We start from the raw sequence: 22,603 nt of genomic DNA, 5'->3' as shown, positions 1-22,603 counted from the left end.
AATCTTTGGACTGTAGGAGGAAATCAGAGCATCTGAAGGAAACTCATGCAGACACGGAGAAATTCTACACTGAGTCGCCCAAGGCTGGTATTGAACCTGGGTCCCTGGCACTGAGGCAGTAATGCTAACCATTGTGTCACTCGGAATATAAAAAAAGAGTCAAGATGGAGGAGAAAGTTGTTGAGTCCAAAGGATGTAACATGCCCATTCAAAAGGTGAGGTGCTGTTCCTCTGATTTGCGTTGGGCTTCATTGGAGCATTGCAGCATGCACAGGCGGATGGTGAGTTCAATGTACAGAGACCACATTGGGAACAGAGAACAGTAGACCAAATTGAAGGGGGTGCAAGTGAAATGTTGCTTCACCTGAAAGGAAGGTGTTCGGTGCCTTGAACAATGAGGAGGAAGCAGGTAAAGGTAGGTGTTGCACCTTTTGCTGTTGCAAGGGAAGGTGCTATGGGAAGGGGATGAGAAGTTGAGGTGATGGAGGAGTGGACCAGGGTGTCACAAAGAGAGCGGTCCCTGCGGAATGCTGACGGAGTATGAGAGGATGATGTATTTCATGGTGGCATCATGATGTTGGAGTTGGCAGAAATGGTGGAGGATACTAATTTTTACATTGTATATAATTCTACTCATTTACACATTACTAACAAAAGTATGTTTAAGTATCCTGAGCTTCAGCAAAACTATAATAATGCCATTCTGCTTTGGAAATTGATGCATACGGTTATCAGTAAAGCAATTCCTCATTTCACAATATTACTCATTTACCCAGTGCATTGGCTCTGTTTTTCAAATAGAATCATGAATCCCTACATTACAAAAAAGGAGGCCATTCAGCCCATCGAGTCTGCATCAACACCAATCCCACCCAGGCCCTATCCCCTAACTCCACATATTTGCCCTGCTAGTCCCCCTGACACTAAAGGGCAATTTAGCATGGCCAATCCACCTAGCCCACTCATCTTTGGAGTGAGAGGGGAATGATGTGGAGATGCCAGCGTTGGACTGGTGTGGGCACAGTAACCTGGTGTTGTGAGACTTCTTAAAGTCCAACAGGTTTATTTGGTAGCACAAGCTTTTGGAGTCTCGCTCCTTTTCCAGGTGAGTGAAGAGTTGTGTTCAAACAGGGTGTATATAGACACAAACTCAATTTACAAGATAGTGGTTGGAATGCGAGTCTTTACAGGTAATCAAGTCTTAAAGGTACAGACAATGTGAGGGGAGAGAGGGTTAAGCACAGGTTAAAGAGATGTGTATTGTCTCCAGCTAGGACAGTTAGTGAGATTTTGCAAGCCCAGGCAAGTCGTGGGGGTTACAGATAGTGTGACATGAATCCAAGATCCCAGTTGAGGCCATCCTCATGTTTGCGGAACTTGGCTATCAGTCTCTGCTCAGCGATTCTGCATTGTCGCATGTCGTGAAGGCCACCTTGGAGAACACTTACTCGAAGATCAGAGGCTGAATGCCCGTGACTGCGGAAGTGTTCCCCAACAGGAAGAGAATACTCCTGCCTGGTGATTGTCGAGCGGTGTTCATTCATCTGTTGACCAGAGCACCCGGAGGAAACTCACACAGAAGATTGCAGACAATTGATTTTTCACCTGATAAAAATTACCAGTTGTTAACTTAAGCTGAGACAACTGCCCCTCACTCAATTATTACACCGAGTAAATATTGACTTCTAGTTTCACAATCACAGGATTTCCCCATAGAGTTGATCACAGCTCAGAGAAAAGGGAGCTTTAAGGTTATTGGGTTTCAGTGTGTTCTTGGCAAAAGCTTGGAAGAAGAGATCAGGCTGTCTTGGTTTCTTATTACTGACAATCAAGGTCAAATACAGGGTAGAGATGTTACAACTATTATGCAAATGTTGATATGGCTTTTACCCATTGAAAAAGTGCGATACCCAGTTTGCATATATAAACAAGGCAAGAAAAATACATAAAATGACAATGTGTTTTTATATTTGTTTTTGCAAGCAATGCCCACAAGGCCAGCATTGATTACCCATCCTTAATTGCCCAAGGCCTTCTTGAACTACTGCAGTACTTATGGTGTAGATCCACCCACAATGCTCTCAGAGTGGAAGCTCCAGGATTTTGACCCAGCAACAGTGAAGGAACTGCTGTCTGTGTGCCAGTGGTAGAGAGAGTGAACGTTTAAGGTGGTGAGTGGAGTGATTAACCAGGCTGCTTTGTCCTGAAGTGTGTGCAAGCTGCACTCATCCAGGAAAGTGGAGAATATTCCATCAGTTTCCTGATTTGTGCCTTGTAGATGGTGCACAGGCTTTAGGGAATCAGAAAGTGAGTTAAGTGCTGTAGAATTTCTAGCCTCAGACCTGCTCTTGAAGTCACAATATTAATATGGCTGGTCAAATTACATTTCTGATCAATGGTAACTTAGGATGTTGGTGGCATGGTTAGTAATGATAGTAATACCACTGTTTCACGGGAAGACGGTCAGATTCTCTTTCATGCAAATTAGTAGGCCACTCAGTACTTTGAGACTGCTCCGCCATTCAACAAGCTCCTGGCTGATCTGATTGTAACCTCCACCTACCTGATAACTTTCCACTCCCTTGTTGATCTTTGTCTTAAAAATATTCAAAGACTCTGAATCCATCACCTGTTGAGGAAGAGAGTTCCAAAGACTCTCATCCCCAAGGAAAAATAATTATTTTTGTTCTAAATATGCAATCCCTTAATTTTTTTTTAAAAAATGGCCCTTAGTACTAGATTCTCCCACAAGAGGAAACATCTCCACATAGTCCCTGTCAAATGTGAATTGTCTTGAACACTTGTGAAATCTTCAGCAAACTTCCCTATTGTAACTTTATATTGAAGAGAAATGCATTGAAAATGGTTGGGCCTGAGGAACCGATGTCCTGAGCTCTAAGCAAACAACTTTGAACAGAGTGTGGCCTTAAAAAAGGTCTGTACTTGCATGGAAGCGCATTCTCCAACTGATCATGACCAATATGAAAGGAGATCAGAGTTGTTTATATATAATCCCTGGACTGTCAACATGTCACTAGGTTTGACAGAGGGCGAGATAACCAAAGCTTTAAAGCTTAAGCAAGATGAGTTTTAAAAATAGATTAACTAAACTGCAACAAAATGTGATTTGCTTTTGCTTGTTCCTAGATCTATGAACAATGAAATCAAGCAGCTAATCAGTACAATACAAAACCCCACAAGACAAAAATTCCACTCCTGCCATTGAGCAATCATGTCACAGCACAGGAGGCAGCCATTTGGCCCATTATGTTTACACCACTCTTTCCACATGAACATTATAACTAAATACCATTCTTCTGCCTTTTCCCAATACCCTTGCACATGACCTTCTCTCCAAGTAAAAGAGTCCCAAACACTCCAATCTATCCTCATGCTTAAGTTGCTCATCCCTGGAACCATGCTTGCAAACCTCTTCTGCAGTCATCCTTCCTATTGTGTGGTGACCAGAACTGTATACAGCTGAGGTCCAACTCATGTCTTGTACAAGTTCAGCGTAACCTCCTTGTGCTTGAACTCTATGCTCCTTTTATAAAGCCAAGGCCAAGGTCATCCCCACACCCCCATTTCTTGCCTTCAAACAACCACGCAACCTCAACAGACCATTGTCCGCAGCAAGCTACCCAGCCTTCAGGAGAACAGTGACCATGACACCACACAACCCTGCCACAGCAACCTCTGCAAGACGTGCCGGATCATCGACACGGATGCCATCATCTCACGTGAGAACACCATCTACCAGGTACACGGTACATACTCTTGCAACTCGGCCAACGTTGTCTACCTGATACGCTGCAGGAAAGGATGTCCCGAGGCATGGTACATTGGGGAAACCATGCAGACGCTACGACAACGGATGAATGAACACCGCTCGACAATCACCAGGCAAGACTGTTCTCTTCCTGTGGGGGAGCACTGCAGCAGTCACGGGCATTCAGCCTTGGATCTTCAGGTAAGCATTCTCCAAGGCGGCCTTCACGACACACGACAGCGCAGAGTCGCTGAGCAGAAACTGATAGCCAAGTTCCGCACACGAGGACAGCCTAAACCGGGATGTTGGATTTATGTCACATTATCAGTAACCCCCACAGCTTGCCCCTGGTCTTGCATAATCTCACCAGCTGTTCTGTCTGGAGACACTACACATCTCTTTAACCTGTGTTTAATGTTCCCTCCAACCACATTATCTGTACCTTTTAAGACCTGGCTGGCTGTAGAGATTTGCATTTTAATTAGTATTCTGTAACTTGATTTGTGTCTGTGCACTGTTGGAGAACAGAGACCACTCCATCTGACGAAGGAGCAGCAAGCTCCGAAAGCTTACGGTATTTGCTACCAAATAAACCTGTTGGACTTTAACCTGGTGTTGTGAGACTTCTTACTGTGCTTTTATAAAGCCCAGGATACTGTATGCTTTATTAATTCTTCACCTGACTTGCCACCTTCAATGATCTATGCTTTAATTACTCTCTCCTCTTGCACCTTCGATGATCTATGCACATATACCCCAGGTCCCTCCACCATCTCACTCCCCAAACCCCATTCCCTTCCCACCTTTGAGGGCGAGGGCAGCCTATAGTCAGAGACTATAGCAACTTTACCTACCATTGATTACAAAAGAAACCACAATTGTGGAATCTAGTTGAATTGACAGTTAGTAGTATAGTAGACAGGAAGCATCTTTGGACATTTCTCCAAATGACTAAATTATATTTAGTAAATCGCCACGAGAGATCAAAAACAAGAGCACACAGCCTGGACATAGACTGCAAGTTGATGGCAGGGACATACGTGAAACATACCAAGTGGAAGTTAACACACTCAGAAGAGGGAGGTGGGGGGGGGGGGGGGGGGGGGGGGGGGGAGGAGAGAGAGAGAAGGGTGGAAAGAGGAAGACATGGTCAAAAAATGTGCAATAAATTTTGATTAATTTGCAAGTCATTTATTAAATGGACGTTGTTTGGTTACACACATCAAGCAGACTTTTCACAGCATCACTTAATTTTGGAACCAACTCTGTCACACCCAATGTCTGGGTCCAATGGCATACATACCAAAAATCAAATTGAACTTCCTCAATTACAGGAAATGATCAAAATAGACACACCTGTTTATCCAGTTGTTATGGCATTAAGCTGCAGCTCAACTATATTAGAATGTTTTCAGATTAAAACTGCAACGCTGTGTGTTATATAAAACCAATAATCAAAATTAATTCCTGAACAGTTAAGACTAACAACTAGACTTCTAAAATGAGCTTAGTTGAAAAATAATGAGAGCAGAGGTTGGAAGGCAAATAGTTTTGACAAATGGGTTGCAAGACAGTCAAGATTGAATACAAGCTCTGAACAAATATGAGTCACCCTTTAGAGTGATAGCATTTGCAAACTAACAAAGCATGGGTGGCACAGTAGCACAATGGTTAGCACTGCTGCTTCACAGCTCCAGGGACCTGGGTTCGATTCCTGGCTTGGGTCACTGTCTGTGTGGAGTTTGCACATTCTCCCCGTGTCTGCATGGGTTTCCTCCGGGTGCTCCGGTTTCCTCCCACAGTCCAAAGATGTGCAGGCTGGTTGATTGGCCATGCTAAAATTGCTCCTTAGTGTCCCAAGATGCGTAGGTTAGAGGGATTAGCGGGTAAATATGTAGGGATACGGGGGTAGGGCCTGGGTGGGATTGTGGTCGGTGCAGACTCAATGGGCCAAATGGCCTCTTTCTGCACTGTAGGGTTTCTATGATTCTAAAGCCAAAATACTGCAGATGCTGGATTCTAAAATAAACCAAACCAGAAAATTGCGGAAATGATAGCAGATCAGGTAGCCTCAGTGGAGAGAGAAATAAATTTAACATTTCTGGTTGATGACCCGAGTGTTTCTCTCTCCACAGATGCTGCCTGGTCAGCTGATTATTTCGAGCAATTTCTGTTTATCAATGGAACTGGCAGTTTACTGCCATTTGAAAAACAAAGTCTACACTTAAAATCAAGGCAAAATTTTAGAGCAGCAAACTAAAATTCTTACACAAATCTTCAATTTAGTTACTAATACTTTGGCAAAGGACTTTGCTGAAACATTGGGCTACCAATTCACTTGTTTCAAATTGTTGGCAACATTTTCCTAACTGAAGTTGAATTATTCTGCTCATGTTTCACAACAGGGTATTTAAAGCCAATGCCGAATCCTTACACAGGCCAGATGAAAATAGTCATGTAAACCTTTAACTATTTTCCAGCCCATTAAAACTAAACATCGCCCTTTTTTGGCACAATTTTCTACATTAATTCCTTTCTATTCATTTTTTCCTCACTCTAGCCTTGTCAAGAGCACTTCATTAGTATATGGAATTAGTGCAGCAGAGCACAAATTTAAAAGCGGGATTATAAATGTACTGATGCAAGGAATTTCAGATGTACATCAATACAAACATCTATTTATTTTGTAAAATCTAGTACCACTTGCTGTAATTTAGCATTTAATTTAAAGTGACTTTTAAATTTAAGTAAAAGCAAAATAATGTGGATGCTGGAATCCGAAACAAAAACAGAAAATGCTGGAACATCTCATCAGGTCTGACAGCATCTGCGGAGAGAATAAAGCCAACGTTGAGTCTGGATGACACTTCGTCAGAGCAAATAAAGCTCTCTGCTGGGCAGCAGGTGTGATCAGCAAATTAGGTAACTGGCCTAATCTGGTTCTTTAACTGCCACATAGTAGTATTTTTGCAATGGGTTAAAGAGTCTACAGTATAAAAGTAGAGAAGTGTCATTACAATTGTACAAGGCATTAGTGAGACCACACTTGGAATAGTGTGTTCAGTTTTGGTCACTTTCTCCAAGGAAGGATGTGGTAGCACCGGAGGCAGTTCTGAAGAGGTTCATTAGATCGATTCCAGGTTTGAAGGATGTGTCTTTTCAGGAACAGTTGAGTAGCTTGGGCTCGTACTTACTGGAGTACAGAAGAATGAGGGGGGATTTGATTGAGGTATATAAAATACTCAACGGAATTGATAAAGTAAATGTTGACCAAATGTTCCCCCTTCTAGGGCAAGAGATCATAGTTGTAGGGTAAGGGGGAGGTTCAAGTCAGCGATACGGAGAAGCTACTTCTCACAGAAGGTTGTGAACCTAAGGAATTCACTGCCCCAAACTGCAGTGGATGCAAAATCAGTGACTTTAGGAAAGAGATGGATGAATATTTGATCAAAAGTGAGATTAAGGGTATATGGGGAAAAGGCAGAGAAGGGGAGTTAGGATGAGATGGGGGATCCGCCATGATCATAAAGAATGGCGGAGTGGGCTTGAAGGGCTGAATTGCCTATTCTCACTCCTAATTCCTATGCAGACTCATCTGAAACTCAGTAGTATAGATGAGAGGTCAAGTACACAGGTAGCGTGTGCAATTGGTTCGCAGTATAAAGAGTTTGATGAGTAAGGAAGTTCGGGGGTTCAGGGGGTGGAGAATCCTTCTACCAATCACCTTAAAATCTATGCTCCTTGGTAACTGACCTCTCAGCTAGGGGAAAACTGGTCTGTCCTGTCTACCCTATCCAGGCCCCTCAATTAGTCACCTCTCAGCCTCGTCCGTACAGAGGAAAATAACCCTCACCTATCCTTAGCTGTAATTTTCAAGCCTGGCAACATACTTGTAGTCTCCTCTGTACTCTCTTCAGAGAGATCATGTCTTTCCTATAATGTGATGATCAGAACTGTACACAGAATTCCAGCTATGGCCTAACCAGTGTTTTATACAACAATACATCACTACTTTTGTATTATATACCTTGTGTCATAAAGCAGAGGTTGATTGTCCCCTCTGAGAACTAACGTCGAAACATCCCAAAGAGGAGTACCTCGCCCTATAATCTTTAAAAAGTGTGTGAAGTGGTGCGACCTGTTCTTCAGCAACTTCTAGTGGTTAAATACAAAATAAATCCCTGACACATTCTAAAATCAACATGTAACAATTTATTCATCTAACTGAGCAAATTATTAACAAACCAAATAAATCCCTTCTATTAACTACTCCGGAATAAAACAAGATTCTACTGGTATGCTGTTCAAATAAATACAATTCCCACTCATTAACAAAATAGAATTTAGTCACTCTCTAAATTGCAACCAGGTTTCGTCTCTTCCGGAATATTCTGTTTTCTCTGTTGATTCTTCTGTCTGGAACTTTTCTTCTTTGCTATCTAGATGGTGCTCTCTAAGACATAGATGAAGCTACGAGAGCCAGCGATTGTTGAGTGGGGAGTGGAGACAGGTGTCAGTTGCTCTACCTTTTGTCCCACTGCCCCCTTCTTTCATACCCATATCATCAATATTTCCCACAATAGGATTGGTCCTAGGTTATCAAAACAATCAGATTTAAATTTATTATGTTTTTGGTATCCAAGTGCCCGATTCAAATTGATTGGCTAAATTCAAAAGCCTGGTAAAACAGCTACTTGGCCTTTCGATACAAATGTTTCAGTTTGGCCTCTCGATGTACTTGCAATTTGTAAAAAAATCTTCAAGCACAGAAAAAGCATCACCTTTTAACTTCCTAGCTCCCAATCTACAACTACTCTACCCAACTTCACAACACTTGTCCAATACTGAATTCCATTTGCCACTTCTCTGCCGACTCAAACCATTGATATTATGATACATGACCCACCCCTAACAAAACCATGCTGATCACTATCCCCAATTAATCTTAAGTGACAGTTTATCCTGTCTCAAAATTGATTCTAATAATTTTCCCACTATCAAAGTCAGACTGACTGGCCTATAATTATTTGGCCCACCCCTCACTTTTTTTTTCAATAATGGTACAACATACACAGACCTCTGAATCCTCTGGTACCTCACCTGTATCTAGTGAGAATTGGAAAATGATCCTCCAAGCATCTGCTATTTCTTCCCTGGTTTCCTTCAACAGCCTGACATACAATCCATCCAGCCCTGGTGATTTATTCAAGGATGTCAATCCCTCCATTACTTCCTCTCTCATAATGCTTATTGTATCTAATACTTCATGCTCCTCTTTAACTAGAATGTTTGGTTCAAATCTAAAATTAGAATTTCTTGCATTCATTCTCAAGCCAAGATACAGAGCTTGCTCTCATCCACTTTACAGCCTGAAGATGTACAGAGGTTAAAAAAAGTCCAATAGAATGCTTTGCTCAAAAACTAAGGTGTATATTGCCTAATGTTCTCCAAAATCAGAGTCCAGACTACATCAAATTGCATAAATCTCTTTAAAACTGCTATGCACAATATTGATATTCCAAACAATTCACTGTTTACATCTTCCAGTAGGAAGAAAAAATTGAATTCTATACTGCTATGGAAACTTCTGAACTAATACAAGCCCTACAATGAGACACTATCCAATTATCAATATTTAAAATCAATCTGGCTTAAAAACTGAGGCTGCTGTACAATTTCATACCCGCCAGGCATGATTAGATCAGGAAGAGCAAATGCAGCAATTTACCCAGTTTAGAATTTGATAAATGCATCTAAATATTTAACATCGTACTTTTATATTAAGATGCAGAAAAAGATAATTTTTTTGATAAGCATTCTCACACTTCAATAGTCTCCGTCAACCCATATGTACCCCTTATCTGTTAGATAATTGAGGGGAGCATTGGTTAACATTAAATATTCTTTTAGCAAAGCACAGTCACTTCCTACTGACAAAGCAGTTTTTGATGCTCACCATTAGGCAATTGGAGTCTCGCAATATCTTCTACCCATGACAATTCTTTACATGCAAATTCAGCCTGCGGCTGTTGGTGACCAATCAAGAAATCATAGAAACCCTACAGTGCAGAAGGAGGCCATTCGGCCCATTGAGTCTGCACCGACCACAATCCCACCCAGGCCCTACCCCCACATATTTACCCACTAATCCCTCTAACCTACGCATCCGAAGACTCTAAGGGGCAATTTTTAACCTGGCCAATCAACCTAATCCGCACATCTTTGGACTGTGGGAGGAAACCGGAGCACCCAGAGGAAACCCACGCAGACACGAGGAGAATGTGCAAACTCCACACAGACAGTGACCCGAGCTGGGAATCGAACCCGGGACCCTGGAGCTGTGAAGCAGCAGTGCTAACCACTGTGCTACCGTGCCGCCAATCAAGTATGAACCACAGCCGAATCCAACCTAACTTTCCTAGCTGACTACATTACAGGAACCTCTTTTATAACTTCCCGGTTAGTTTAACAAGGGTAAAGGCATTTGGTTCCAGTACTTTAAACATGAACTGGATCAGCATGTACCCTGATGTAATCTCCTAGCTTCATGGGTCTGTATACCTCAGTAGGTTTCATAGTTTCCTGTCTGTTCTGAGGATTATCTCCAAGCTATGGGCAATTTGCTGGATGTGAGGTACAGTATAGTTTTACAGTCAGGAAAAAGCGAGAAGAGACTTGGTACAATGGCAACTTTTTCATCCCAGTTTTCAGCAAAACGCGTTGGGAAGTGTCATCACGGAGGTGGACACTGACAAATTTATGACGGCAGCCAAATATGAGCAGGGCACTCCACAATCCTTCGGTTGACAGAGTGAAAAGGCTTTAAAGAGGTTGAAAAACACCATGTAGTTGGTGCTGTTCCTTGCTCATTTCTTGAATTTGCCACAAAGTGATCATGTCTGAACCTCTCAATGGGCAAAAAACTCACCGTGACGCTGAAGAAATTCCTTGGCCACTGGGCAGTTGGGGATAGGTGGTCAAGGAGATTCCTTGCAACGATCTTTGCTGTGGCAGGCAGTAGAGACACTTCTGTGGTTATCACAATCAGGCTCATCTCTCTTCTTGAATATAGTCACAATTACAGGGCCCAAGATCTCCTTGTGTGCACTCTTCTTCCCAAATAAGGGGGGAGGTCACACAGGCGTGCATCTCCATCATGTTTCAGAATTTCAGCAAGGATTGTCTTTTTTTTTAAGTTGGGACCACAACTTTTCACAATATATAAATATATATAAACGATTTGGAAGGAGGAACTGAAGGCACTGTTGCTAAGTTTGTAGATGATACAAAGATAGATAGAGGGACAGGTAGTATTGAGGAAGCGGGGGGGGCTGCAGAAAGACTTGGATAGGTTAGGAGAGTGGGCAAAGAAGTGGCAGATGGAATACAATATGGAAAAGAGAGATTAAGCACTTTGGAAGGAGGAATGGAGGCATAGACTATTTTCCAAATGGGAAAATGCTTAGGAAATCAGAAACACAAAGGGACTTGGAAGTCACTGTTCAAGGTTAACGTGCAGGTTCAGTCAGCAGTTAGGAAGGCAAATGCAATGTTAGCATTCATGTCGAGAGGGCTAGAATACAAGAGCAGGGATGCACTTCTTAGGCTGTATAAGGCTCTGGTCAGACCCCATTTGGAGTATTGTGAGCAGTTTTGGACCCCGTATCTAAGGAAGGATGCGTTGGCCTTGGAAAGGGTCCAAGAGGAGGTTCACAAAAATGATCCCTGGAATGAAGAGCTAGTTGTATGAGGAACGATTGAAGACTCTGGGTCAGTACTCGCTAGAGTTTAGAAGGATGAGGGGGGATCTTATTGAAACTTACAGGATACTGCGAAGCCTGGATAGAGTGGACGTGGAGAGGATGTTTCCAATTGTAGGAAAAACTAGAACCAGAGGGCACAACCTCAGACTAAAGGGACGATCCTTTAAAACAGATGGGAAGGAATTCCTTCAGAGAGTGGCAAATCTGTGGAACTCTTTGCCGCAGAAGGCTGTGGAGGCCAGGTCATTGAGTATCTTAAAGACAGAGATAGATTGATTCTTGATTAATAAGGGGATCAGGGGTATGGGGAAAAGGCAGGAGAATGGGGATGAGGAAAATTTTAGCCATGATTGAATGGCGGAGCAGACTCGATGGGCCAAATGGCCTAATTCTGCTCATAGATAGAACATAGAACAGTACAGCACAGAACAGGCCCTTCGGCCCACGATGTTGTGCCGAGCTTTATCTGAAACCAAGATCAAGCTATCCCACTCCCTATCATCCTGGTGTGCTCCATGTGCCTATCCAATAACCGCTTCAATGTTCCTAAAGTGTCTGACTCCACTATCACTGCAGGCAGTCCATTCCACACCCCAACCACTCTCTGCATAAAGAACTTACCTCTGGTATCCTTCCTGTATCTCCCAGCACGAACCCTATAGTTATGCCCCCTTGTAATAGCTCCATCCACCCGAGGAAATAGTCTTTGAACGTTCACTCTATCTATCCCCTTCACCATTTTATAAACCTCTATTAAGTCTCCCCTCAGCCTCCTCCGCTCCAGAGAGAACAGCCCTAGCTCCCTCAACCTTTCCTCATAAGACCTACCCTCCAAACCAGGCAGCATCCTGGTAAATCTCCTCTGCACTCTTTCCAGCGCTTCCACATCCTTCTTATAGTGAGGTGACCAGAACTGCACACAATATTCCAAATGTGGTCTCACCAAGGTCCTGTACAGTTGCAGCATAACCCCACGGCTCTTAAACTCCAACCCCCTGTTAATAAAAGCTAACACTATAGGCCTCATCCACTACTCCACCAAGATTGGTGGAGTAGTGGATGAGGTGGAGGGCTGTTATAGGCTGCAAAGAGACATAGATAGGATGCAAAGCTGGGCTGAAAAATGGCAAATGGAGTTTAACCCTGATAAATGTGAGGTGATTCATTTTGGTAGGACTAATTTAAATGTGGATTACAGGGTCAAAGGTAGGGTTCTGAAGACTGTGGAGGAACAGAGAGATCTTGGGGTCCATATCCACAGATCTCTAAAGGTTGCCACTCAAGTGGATAGAGCTCTATCCACTTGAGTGGCAACCTTTAGAGATCTGTGGATATGGACCCCAAGATCTCTCTGTTCCTCCAGTCTTCAGAACCCTACCTTTGACCCTGTAATCCACATTTAAATTAGTCCTACCAAAATGAATCACCTCACATTTATCAGGGTTAAACTCCATTTGCCATTTTTCAGCCCAGCTTTGCATCCTATCTATGTCTCTTTGCAGCCTATAACAGCCCTCCACCTCATCCACTACTCCACCAATCTTGGTGCCATCAGCTCCTGTGTCTTATGGTCTTATTTTGTATTTAACCACTAGAAGTTCCTGAAGAGCTTGTCACGTCAATTCACACACACTTTTTACAAATTATTATAAGGCAAGGTACTCCTCTTTGGGTGTTTTGGTATTAGTTCGGTGTGTGTGTTGGGGGGAGGGGGGGCTTCTTATATGCGAAAATAGTATCAAATTGCATTTCCTAACCAACTTCTAAAAGATAGCGTCAGCTACCCAATATAAATCTATACCATTAATGTGGCAAAGTTGCTTTTATATTACAGCAATAGAAATAACAAATGTAGAAAATAAAATTAAAAGGACAGAGTTATACAATAAATACTAGTTTAAAATGGGTCCAATTAAACCCAAAAGGCTGTGTCAACTGTTTCTTAGATATGAATCCCACAATATCTGGGGTTGCTTAATGTCACTTACCCTGCTGGATATGCCACTAGTCCTGTGGTTAAATCACAGGCTAAACTACTGCTGCTGGAAGCTGTAATTCCAATGACTTTGTCCAGAGTAATCTGAAAAGAGAAACAATTAAATGGCACTCAAGGAGTCAGCTAATGGTTATTCAAAGCCCAAAAGAAAAACCCAAGAAGGATAATTGAATTGAACTGCAATTCATTCATGACCAGAAGTTTTTTCTCTACCAACCCTTCCCCATCCAAACTCCAAGATTGCACAAAATCAAAACTATTAGAACATAGAACATAGAAAGCCACAGCACAAACAGGCCCTTCGGCCCACAAGTTGCGCCGATCACATCCCCACCTCTAGGCCTATCTATAGCCCTCAATCCCATTAAATCCCATGTACTCATCCAGAAGTCTCTTAAAAGACCCCAACGAGTTTGCCTCCACCACCACCGACGTCAGCCGATTCCACTCACCCACCACCCTCTGAGTGAAAAACTTACCCCTGACATCTCCTCTGTACCTACCCCCCAGCACCTTAAACCTGTGTCCTCTCGTAGCAACCATTTCAGCCCTTGGAAATAGCCTCTGAAAGTCTACCCTATCCAGACCTCTCAACATCTGGTTTATAGATGGATATTGGTTTATAGGTCTAGAAATTGAGATCACTGCTTACGACAGCAAAGATTCTACAGCAAAGTATTAAGACAAGTTGAACATCTAACATTTCACATACAATGCAAAAATAAATCTAAAGAAAAAAGCTACTTAACATATTAAAAATCTGGTTGCACTGTTACAACAATGCAATTTGCAGAGGGTGGCAGGAGGGAAGTAACTAACTTCTAATCCCATCATTCCAACTAGAAACAAGCTTTATGAAATCCTAATAAAGAAATAGGAGCAAGAGGCGCCATTTGGCCTCTTGAGCCTACTGCATCATTAAGATCATGACTTTTCTGATTGTCCTTTGCTTCACTTTCCTACTACAACCTTCAACTCCATTACTGATCAAAGATCTGCTTCATGGCTTGGGTTAAGAGCCCCAAGGATGGCACTGTAGCACAGTGGTTAGCACTGCTGCTTCACAGCTCCAGGGACCTGGGTTTGATTCCCAGCTTGGGTCATTGTGCAAACTCCACACAGACACTCTCCTCGTGTCTGCGTGGGTTTCCACCCAGTCCAAAGATGTGCGGGTCAGGTTGATTGGCCATGCTAAAATTGCCCTTAGTGTCCTGAGATGTGTAGGTTAGAGGGATTAGTGGGTAAATATGTAGGGATATGGGGGTAGGGACTGGGTGGGATTGTGGTTGGTGCAGACTCAATGGGCCGAAGGGCCTTTTTCTGTACTGTAGGGTTTCTGTGATTTCTGTGAGTGTATTAGTGACCCAGCCCCCACTACCCAAGAGGAACAGAATACCAAAAATTAACAACGCACAAGAAAATAAATTTCTTCTCACAGGTTAGATGCATTGGCCATGCAATTTAGCATACCTTAGTATACCTGAACAGACACCGGAGTATATGACGTGGGGATTTTCATAGTAACTTCATTGCACTGTTAGTGTAAGCCTACTTGTGACACTAATAAATAGACTTGCATTTAAGATGAAATTTTGAGACCCCTTATTTTGAAACTGCTCCCCCAGTTCTAAATTCCCCATCAATGGAACATCCTCTCCACATCCTCTCACTGTCAAGTTCTCTCAGAATCATTTATGCTTCAGTAAGATTATGGCCCAAGCTACTCAAACTTCCCTCAAGACAACTTCTTCATCCCAGGAATCAATCCAGTGAGCCTGCTTCCAATACAAATGAGACCAAAACTGTACTCTAGTTGCGGTTTCACCAATGCCCCTTACAGTTGTCGCAGAACCTCCTTGCTTTTACACTCCATCCCCTTGCAATAAAGGCCAATATCCAATTTGCCTTCACAGTTACTTGCTATACCTGCATGACAACTTTGTGATGCATGCACAAAGGAGACCTAGATCCCTCTGTACCACAGCATTCTGCATTCTTGCTTGGACATAGGTTTAAGGTGCATGGGAAAAGTTTAGAGGAGATGTGCAAAGTAAGTTTTTTTTTACACAGAGGGTGACAAATATTTGGAACACGCTGCCCAGGAAAGTGGTGGGAGCAGGTACGATAGCAGCATTTAAGGAGCATCCAGCCAAATACATGAATAAATTGGGAATGGAAGGATACGTACTCTGTAAGGTTTTAGTTTAGGCAGGCATCATGATCGGCTCAGGCTTGGAGGGCCAAAGGACCTGTTCCTGTGCTGTACTGTTCTTTGTTCCAGCATTTTCCCAATGACAGGTGTCATTGGCTAACTTGCCTATTGTTCCCTGCTTTGTCTCTTCCCCCCCCCCCCCAACTTTCTTGAATTGTATATTACACATGCGGTTTTCCAATCCATTGGGTCCTTTCCAGAAGTCAGGAAATTTTGAAAGATTACAATTCAGGCATCCACTATCTCCACAACCACTTGACTTTAGAATGCAGGCCATCAGCTTGAGGAAGCTAATCAGCCTTGGCCCTATTAGTATTCCTGGCACTTTTTCTTTAGTATAGTGATTATTTTAAATTCCTTCTTGCATTGTCTTCTACTGTGAAGACGTAAAAAATATCTGTTCAAAGTCTCTGCCATTTCCTTGTTGCCTGTTATTCATTCATTTGCGATGACACTAAAGTCAGTGGAGTTGTAGACAGTGCAGAGGGAAGTGGCAGGTTACAGAGGGACATACATAAGCTGCAGAGCTGGGCTGAGGGGTGGCAAATGGAGTTTCATGCAGAAAAGTGTGAGGTGATGCACTTTGGAAGGAGTAACAGGAATACAGAGTACTGGGCTAATGGTAAGATACTTGGTAGTGTGGATGAACAGAGGGATCTGGGTGTCCATGTGCATAGATCCCTGAAAGTTGGCACCCAGGTTGATAGGGTTAAGGCGGCATACAGTGTGTTAGCTTTTATTGGTAGAGGGATTGAGTTTTGGAGCCAGGAGGTCATGCTGCAACTGTACAAAACTCTGGTGCAGCCACACTTGGAGTATTGTGTACAGTTCTGGTCGCCGCATTATAGGAAAGATGTGGAAGTGTTGGAAAGGGTGCAGAGGAGATTTACCAGGATGTTGCCTGTATGCTGGAAAGGTCTTATGAGGAAAGGCTGAGGGACTTGAGGCTGTTTTCGTTAGAGAGAAGAAGGTTAAGAGGTGACTTAATAGAGGCATACAAGATGATCAGAGGATTAGATAGGGTGGATAGTGAGAGCCTTTTTTCCTCGGATGGTGATGGCTAGCACGAGGGGACATAGCTTTAAATTGAGGGGTGATAGATATAGGACAGATGTCAGAGGTAGGTTCTTTACTCGGAGAGTAGTAAGGGCATGGAATGCCCTGCCTGCAGCAGTAGTGGACTCGTCAACATTAAGAGCATTCAAACGGTTATTGGATAAACATATGGATGATATTGGAATAGTGTAGATTAGAGGGGCTTTACATTGGTTTCACTGGTCAGCGCAACATCGAGGGCCAAGGGCCTGTACTGCGCTGTAATGTTCTATTTTCTATTCCTCAGTCTCATTCTAAGGGACCAATGCTCACTTTATCTACTCCCTTTCTTTTTATATACTTGTAGAAGCATTTACTGACTATTTTGTATATTTCTAGCCAGTTAACACATTCTAAGTTCTCCTATTTCTTTTATTAGTCATTCTTTACTAGTTTCTGAAGTACTTCTCTGGCCCATCAGTACACCCTTCCTTTCAATTTGATACCATCCTCAACTCCCTTAGTTCAGCGGTGAAGGTGCATCTTTCATGTAGAGTCTCTTTCATAATAGAATGCATCTTTGTTGAGAGTAATTAAATATCTCATTAAAACATCTGCCACTACTTCTATCATATTACCTTTAACTCACTTTCCTAATCCACTGTAGCCAACTCAGTCTTCATATCTTTGTAATTGCCTTTAGGTTTAAGACATTAATTCCAGACCAACGTTCTCACTCTCAAACGGAATGTGAAATTCTATTATGTTTTGATCACACTTGCCTAGAGGATCATTTACAATGATGTAATTCATTATCATAATAGAAATCATAGAAACCCTACAGTACAGAAAGAGGCCATTCGGCCCATCAAGTCTGCACCGACCACAATCCCACCCAGACTCTACCCCCATATCCCTATATATCTACCCACTAATCCCTCTAACCTACACATCTCAGGACACTAAGGGCAATTTTTAGCATGGCCAATCAACCTAACCCACACATCTTTGGACTGTAGGAGGAAACCGGAGCACCCGGAGGAAACCCACGCAGACACGAGGAGAATGTGCAAACTCCACACAGACAGTGACCCAAGCCGGGAATCGAACCCAGGTCCCTGGAGCTGTGAAGCAGCAGTGCTAACCACTGTGCTACCGTGCCGCCCTTCTCATTAATCCCATCTCATTATGCATTACCAGGTGTAAAATAGCCCTTTGTTTGGTTGGTTCCAGAACACATCCCAAATACACCTTGAACCTCAAGGTTCATTGCTAATTCAATTAGTCCAATCTATATGAAGATTAAAATCACTCATGATTATTTTAGCATCTTTGGTAGCAGTACAGGTAGATAAAGTTGTAAAGAAGGCATATGGAATACTCTCCTTCATGACAAAGGTATAGAATACAAAAGTAGGGATATAATGATGGAACTGTACAAGACACTAGTGAGAGCACAACTGGAGTATTGTGTGCTGTTCTGGTTGCCACATTACAGGAAGGGCGTAACTACTCTGGATAGAGTACAGAGAAAATTTACTAAAATGTTGCCATGACTGGAGAATTGAGCTATGAGGAAAGGTGGGAGGTTGGGGTTGTTTCCCTTCGAAAAGAAAAGGCTAAGGGGTGACACGACTAACGTATACAAAATTATGAGGGGTAGAGAAACAGTAGACAGGAGGAACCCATTTCCCTTGGCACAGAATTCAAAAGCTAGATTCAAGCGAAGTGGCAGAAGGATAAGAAGGGACACAAGGGAAAAACTTTATTTTTTTTTAAACGCAGAGGGTGGTGGGCGTCTTGAATTCGCTCCCTGAGCTGGTGGTGGAGACAGACACCCTAAACTCATTTAAAAAGTAGCGGGATCTGCACCTTTTCTTCTGTAAACTGCAGAGCTATGGTGGGTGTGCAGAAAGAGGGGCACGTGCAGGAAGGTGGAATTACAAGGGGCACCTAGGTTTCTTTGGCCCCTTCCATATGGTTTTATCTTTCTTATAAGCGTCTGTTATTTCTTGGTTTATATTCTGTCCAACAGCATAGCAACTGTCAGGGGACCTAAAAAATACTCATACAAGTGACTCATTTCTCTTGCTGCACACTTCCATCCAAATTGATTCGATATCTTGATCTTCTGAACCAAGATAATTTCCCAATATTGTACTGATCTCATCCTTTATTAACAAAGCGACCCCATTTCTTTTCTTCACAATGTCAAAAACCCTCGAATATTCAGTTCCCAGCCTTGGTGACCTTGTAACTACTACTCTATAATGACTATCACATCATACCCATATATTTCAATTTATTCTATCAATGATCGATGAGGGTACATTGTCTAAGGCTTTTGACAAGGTCCCTCATGGTAGGCTTATCCAGAAGATTAAGATGCATGGGATCCACGGTGACTTGGCTGCTTGCATTCAGAATTGGCTTGCCCATAGAAGCCAGAGTAGTGGTGGAAGGGTGTTTTTCTGACTGGAGGTCTGTGACTATTGGTGTTCCGCAGGGATCTGTACTGGGTCCTCTGCTGTTTGTGATTATAGATAAATGACTTGGATGAAAACGCAGATGGATGGGTTAGTAAGTTTGCAGGCGACACAAAGACAGGTGGAGTTGTAGATAGTCTAGAAGGTTGTCAAAGGATACAGTGGGATATAGATCAGTTTCAGATATGGGCGGAGAAATGGCAGATGGAGTTTAATCCCGGCAAGTATGAGGTGCTGCACTTTGGGAGATCAAATGTTAAGGGTAATTATACAGTTAATAGCAGGACCCTGAAATGCATTGATGTACAGAGGGATCTTGGGGTTCAAGTCCAGAGCTCCCTGTAGATAGGGTGGTAAAGACGCATGACATGCTTGCTTTATTGTTCAGGGCACTGAGTACAAGAGTCAGGAGGGCATGTTGCAGCTTTATAAAACTTTGGTTAGGCCGCACTTAAATTGCATTTAATTCTGGTGCAGAAGAGGCAGAAGATGCTGCCTGGAGGGTATGTGCTATAAGGAGCAACTGGGTTGTTTTCTACAGAGCAGCAGAGGCTGAGGGGAGACCTGATAAAAGTCTATAAAATTATGAGGGGCATAGGTAAGATTGACAGTCAGAATCTTTTTCCCAGAGTTGAAATGTCTAATACTAGGGGCATGCACTTAAGGTGAGGGGGAGAAAGTTCAAAGAATATGGTGGGTTTGCTAGTGTTGTTGGGAAGAGTTTAAACTAGTTGGCCAGGGGAAGGGGACCCAGACTATTAGCCAAATAGGGACACAGTATAACATAGAAAAGCAATCAGGTCAGAAGGAATACAGCAATAATAAGTTTCAAGGGAGTAAAACAAGGCTGGAGGGCCTCTACTTTAATGCCTGGAGCATTAAAAGTAAAACGGATGAGTTAAGGACGAGGATTGACACGTGTAATTATGATTTTAGCTATCAGAGACATGGTTGAAGGAGGGACAGGTTTGGCAACTCAACATTTTGGGATATGGAATTTTCAGGCGAGATTGAGGAGAGGGTAAAAGAGGAGGAGGCATTGTATTATTAGTAAAGGAGGTAGTTACTGCAGCAAGGAGAGATGATATCTTGGAGGGGACATCAAATGAAGCTGTGGGTAGAGCTTAGGAATAAAAAAGGGACAGCTACGTTGCTAGGTGTTTATTAGAGTCCCAGACAGTCAGCGGGAAATTAAAGAGCAAATATGTGCGCAATTGCAGAGGGGTGTAAAAATAATAAGAGGGTAATTATATTAGGTGATTTCAACTTTCTCAACATTAATTGGGATAACCATCATGTTAAGGGCTTAGATGGAGTAGAGTTCTTAAAATGTATACAGGAAAACATCTTGGGTCAATATGTAGAGGATCCAACAAAGGAAGGAGCTGTGCTGGACCTAATTCTGGGGAATGAAGCTGGGCAGGTGGTTGATGTGTTGGTGGGGAGCATTTTGGTGATAGTGACCACAACATGGTTCAATTCAAATTTGTAATGAACAAAGAAATTGACAAGTTGCAGGAAAAGGTTTTGGATTGGGGGAAAGAGTAGATTTTAACAAAATTAGGTAGGATCTGGGCAAGATAGACTGGAACGAGTTACTTGTGGGGAAATCTACAGAAGCGCAGTGGGGGGTATTCAAATATTTAATGGGGAGGGTACAGGCCCCACATGCTCCCTCGAGGGTAATAGGAAGGTGTAACAAACCCAGAGAACCATGGATGACCAGAGACATTCAGGGTACAATGAGAAGGAAAAGAAAGGTTTTTAACAAGTGTAAGGGGAGTAAGTCTGCAGAGGCATTAATTGAGTACAGAAAGTGCAGGATGGAGTTTAAGAAATCAATTAGGATAGCAAAGAGGGGATATGGGAAAGCTCTGGCTGCTAAAAGTAAAGAAAATCCCAAGATATTCTATAAGTATATCAATGGAAAGAGGATAACCAGGGAAAGAATATGACATTGATAGGGTGTTAAATGAATATTTCACATCTGTCTTCACCCATGAAAATGAGGTATGTAGTATGTATGGAACTCGGGGAGAGAGACTGAGGCTCTAGAGAAAATTATTTTAGGGACTAACAAGGTATTGGAGGGCTTAAAAGTGGACAAATGTCCAGATCCAAATGAATTGCATCCTAGGCAAGGGAGGAAATTGCAGGAGCTCAGACCCAAATTTCTGATTCCTCCCTGGCCACCGGGGAAGTGCCAGAGGACTGGAGAACAGCTAATGTGGCCCCACTATTTAAGAAAGGTCGTAGAGACAAACCAGGGAACTACAGATCAGTGAGTCTCACGTCTGTGGTTGGGAAACTGCTGAAGAGATTCAGGAGGAGAGAATCTATCTCCATTCGGAGGGACAAGGTTTGATCAGGAATAGTCAACATGGTTTTGTCAGAGGGAGGTCATGCCTAACAAATTTCATTTTTTGAGCATACATTTAACAGACCTTTATCCACTCTTCAACATTTTCTTTGACCACTTCTTCTCCAGGTAGCATTCTTTATTATTTGGGGGTTGCTAAACCATAGCATATTCTGTGAGGCAGGGTGAGGAGACAGGCCCAGGTCTACCTCAGCTAGAATGGAGATTGAACCTTGTGCTCTTGTTGTCAAGCCTGAACTACACTCTAGCTCTCTAGCCAACTGACCCAATTAAATACTCTTGAATGGATGGGAGTTTATGTCAAATTTACTACTTTCCTCAGTGTGGGTTAAGGCCCCCGGACAAACCAAAACTAGCTCTATTTGAACTCAGTATTATGGTCAGATGGCCGAGTTTGAATTTCCCTGTATGGGTCACAACCACCCCTTTTCAAAATCATTTACGGAATGAGTGTCGCTGGCTGGGCCAGCATTTATTGTCCACTCCTAACTGCCCTCCATTTCAGAAGAGTCAACCACAGTGCTATGGATCTGGAGTCACATGTAAGCCAGATCAGGTACGGGTGGCAGATTTCTTTCCCTGAAGCATATTAAGTGAACCAGATCGGTTTTCACAACAATTGACAATGGTTTCATTAGACTTCTACTTACAGAATTTTTAAAAATGTCAAATTCCACCATCTACCATGGTGGGATTCAAACGTGCATCCCCCAGATCTTGTCCTAGGTCGCTGGATTACTAGTCAAGTGACAAGATCACTGTGCCACGCTTATTTGATTGTCTTAACTTCAGTACATACCTGTTGTAATCCATGCTAATGAACTGTTGAGTGGAAAAATGCATCTCCTAACCTCCATGTTTATCCTATCGGTCCTCATCACCAATTTTTGGGTAGGCAAAATACTCTTCAATGCTTATCCAGACCAATGATTCACAGAAAATATGAGGAACTGCAATATTTT

General features: G+C 42.7%; 1 protein-coding gene across 6 annotated transcripts in view; it reads right to left on the bottom strand.

Moving 5' to 3' along the window:
- Window positions 1–22,603, bottom strand: part of LOC144511344 (mitogen-activated protein kinase-binding protein 1-like) — a 129,544-nt gene that overhangs the window by 86,618 nt on the left and 20,323 nt on the right. For all 6 annotated transcript variants that reach the window (XM_078241625.1, XM_078241627.1, XM_078241628.1 and 3 more), the window contains exon 2: window positions 13,521–13,612. In XM_078241625.1, the coding sequence (XP_078097751.1) occupies window positions 13,521–13,612 (92 nt within the window). The remainder of the gene's footprint in view (window positions 1–13,520; window positions 13,613–22,603) is intronic.

The sequence above is a fragment of the Mustelus asterias genome, chromosome 24, assembly GCF_964213995.1.
Source record: "Mustelus asterias chromosome 24, sMusAst1.hap1.1, whole genome shotgun sequence".
NCBI lineage: Eukaryota > Metazoa > Chordata > Chondrichthyes > Carcharhiniformes > Triakidae > Mustelus > Mustelus asterias.
The sequence above is the reverse complement of the archived record's forward strand: the minus strand, read 5'-3'. Positions and strand labels throughout refer to the sequence as shown.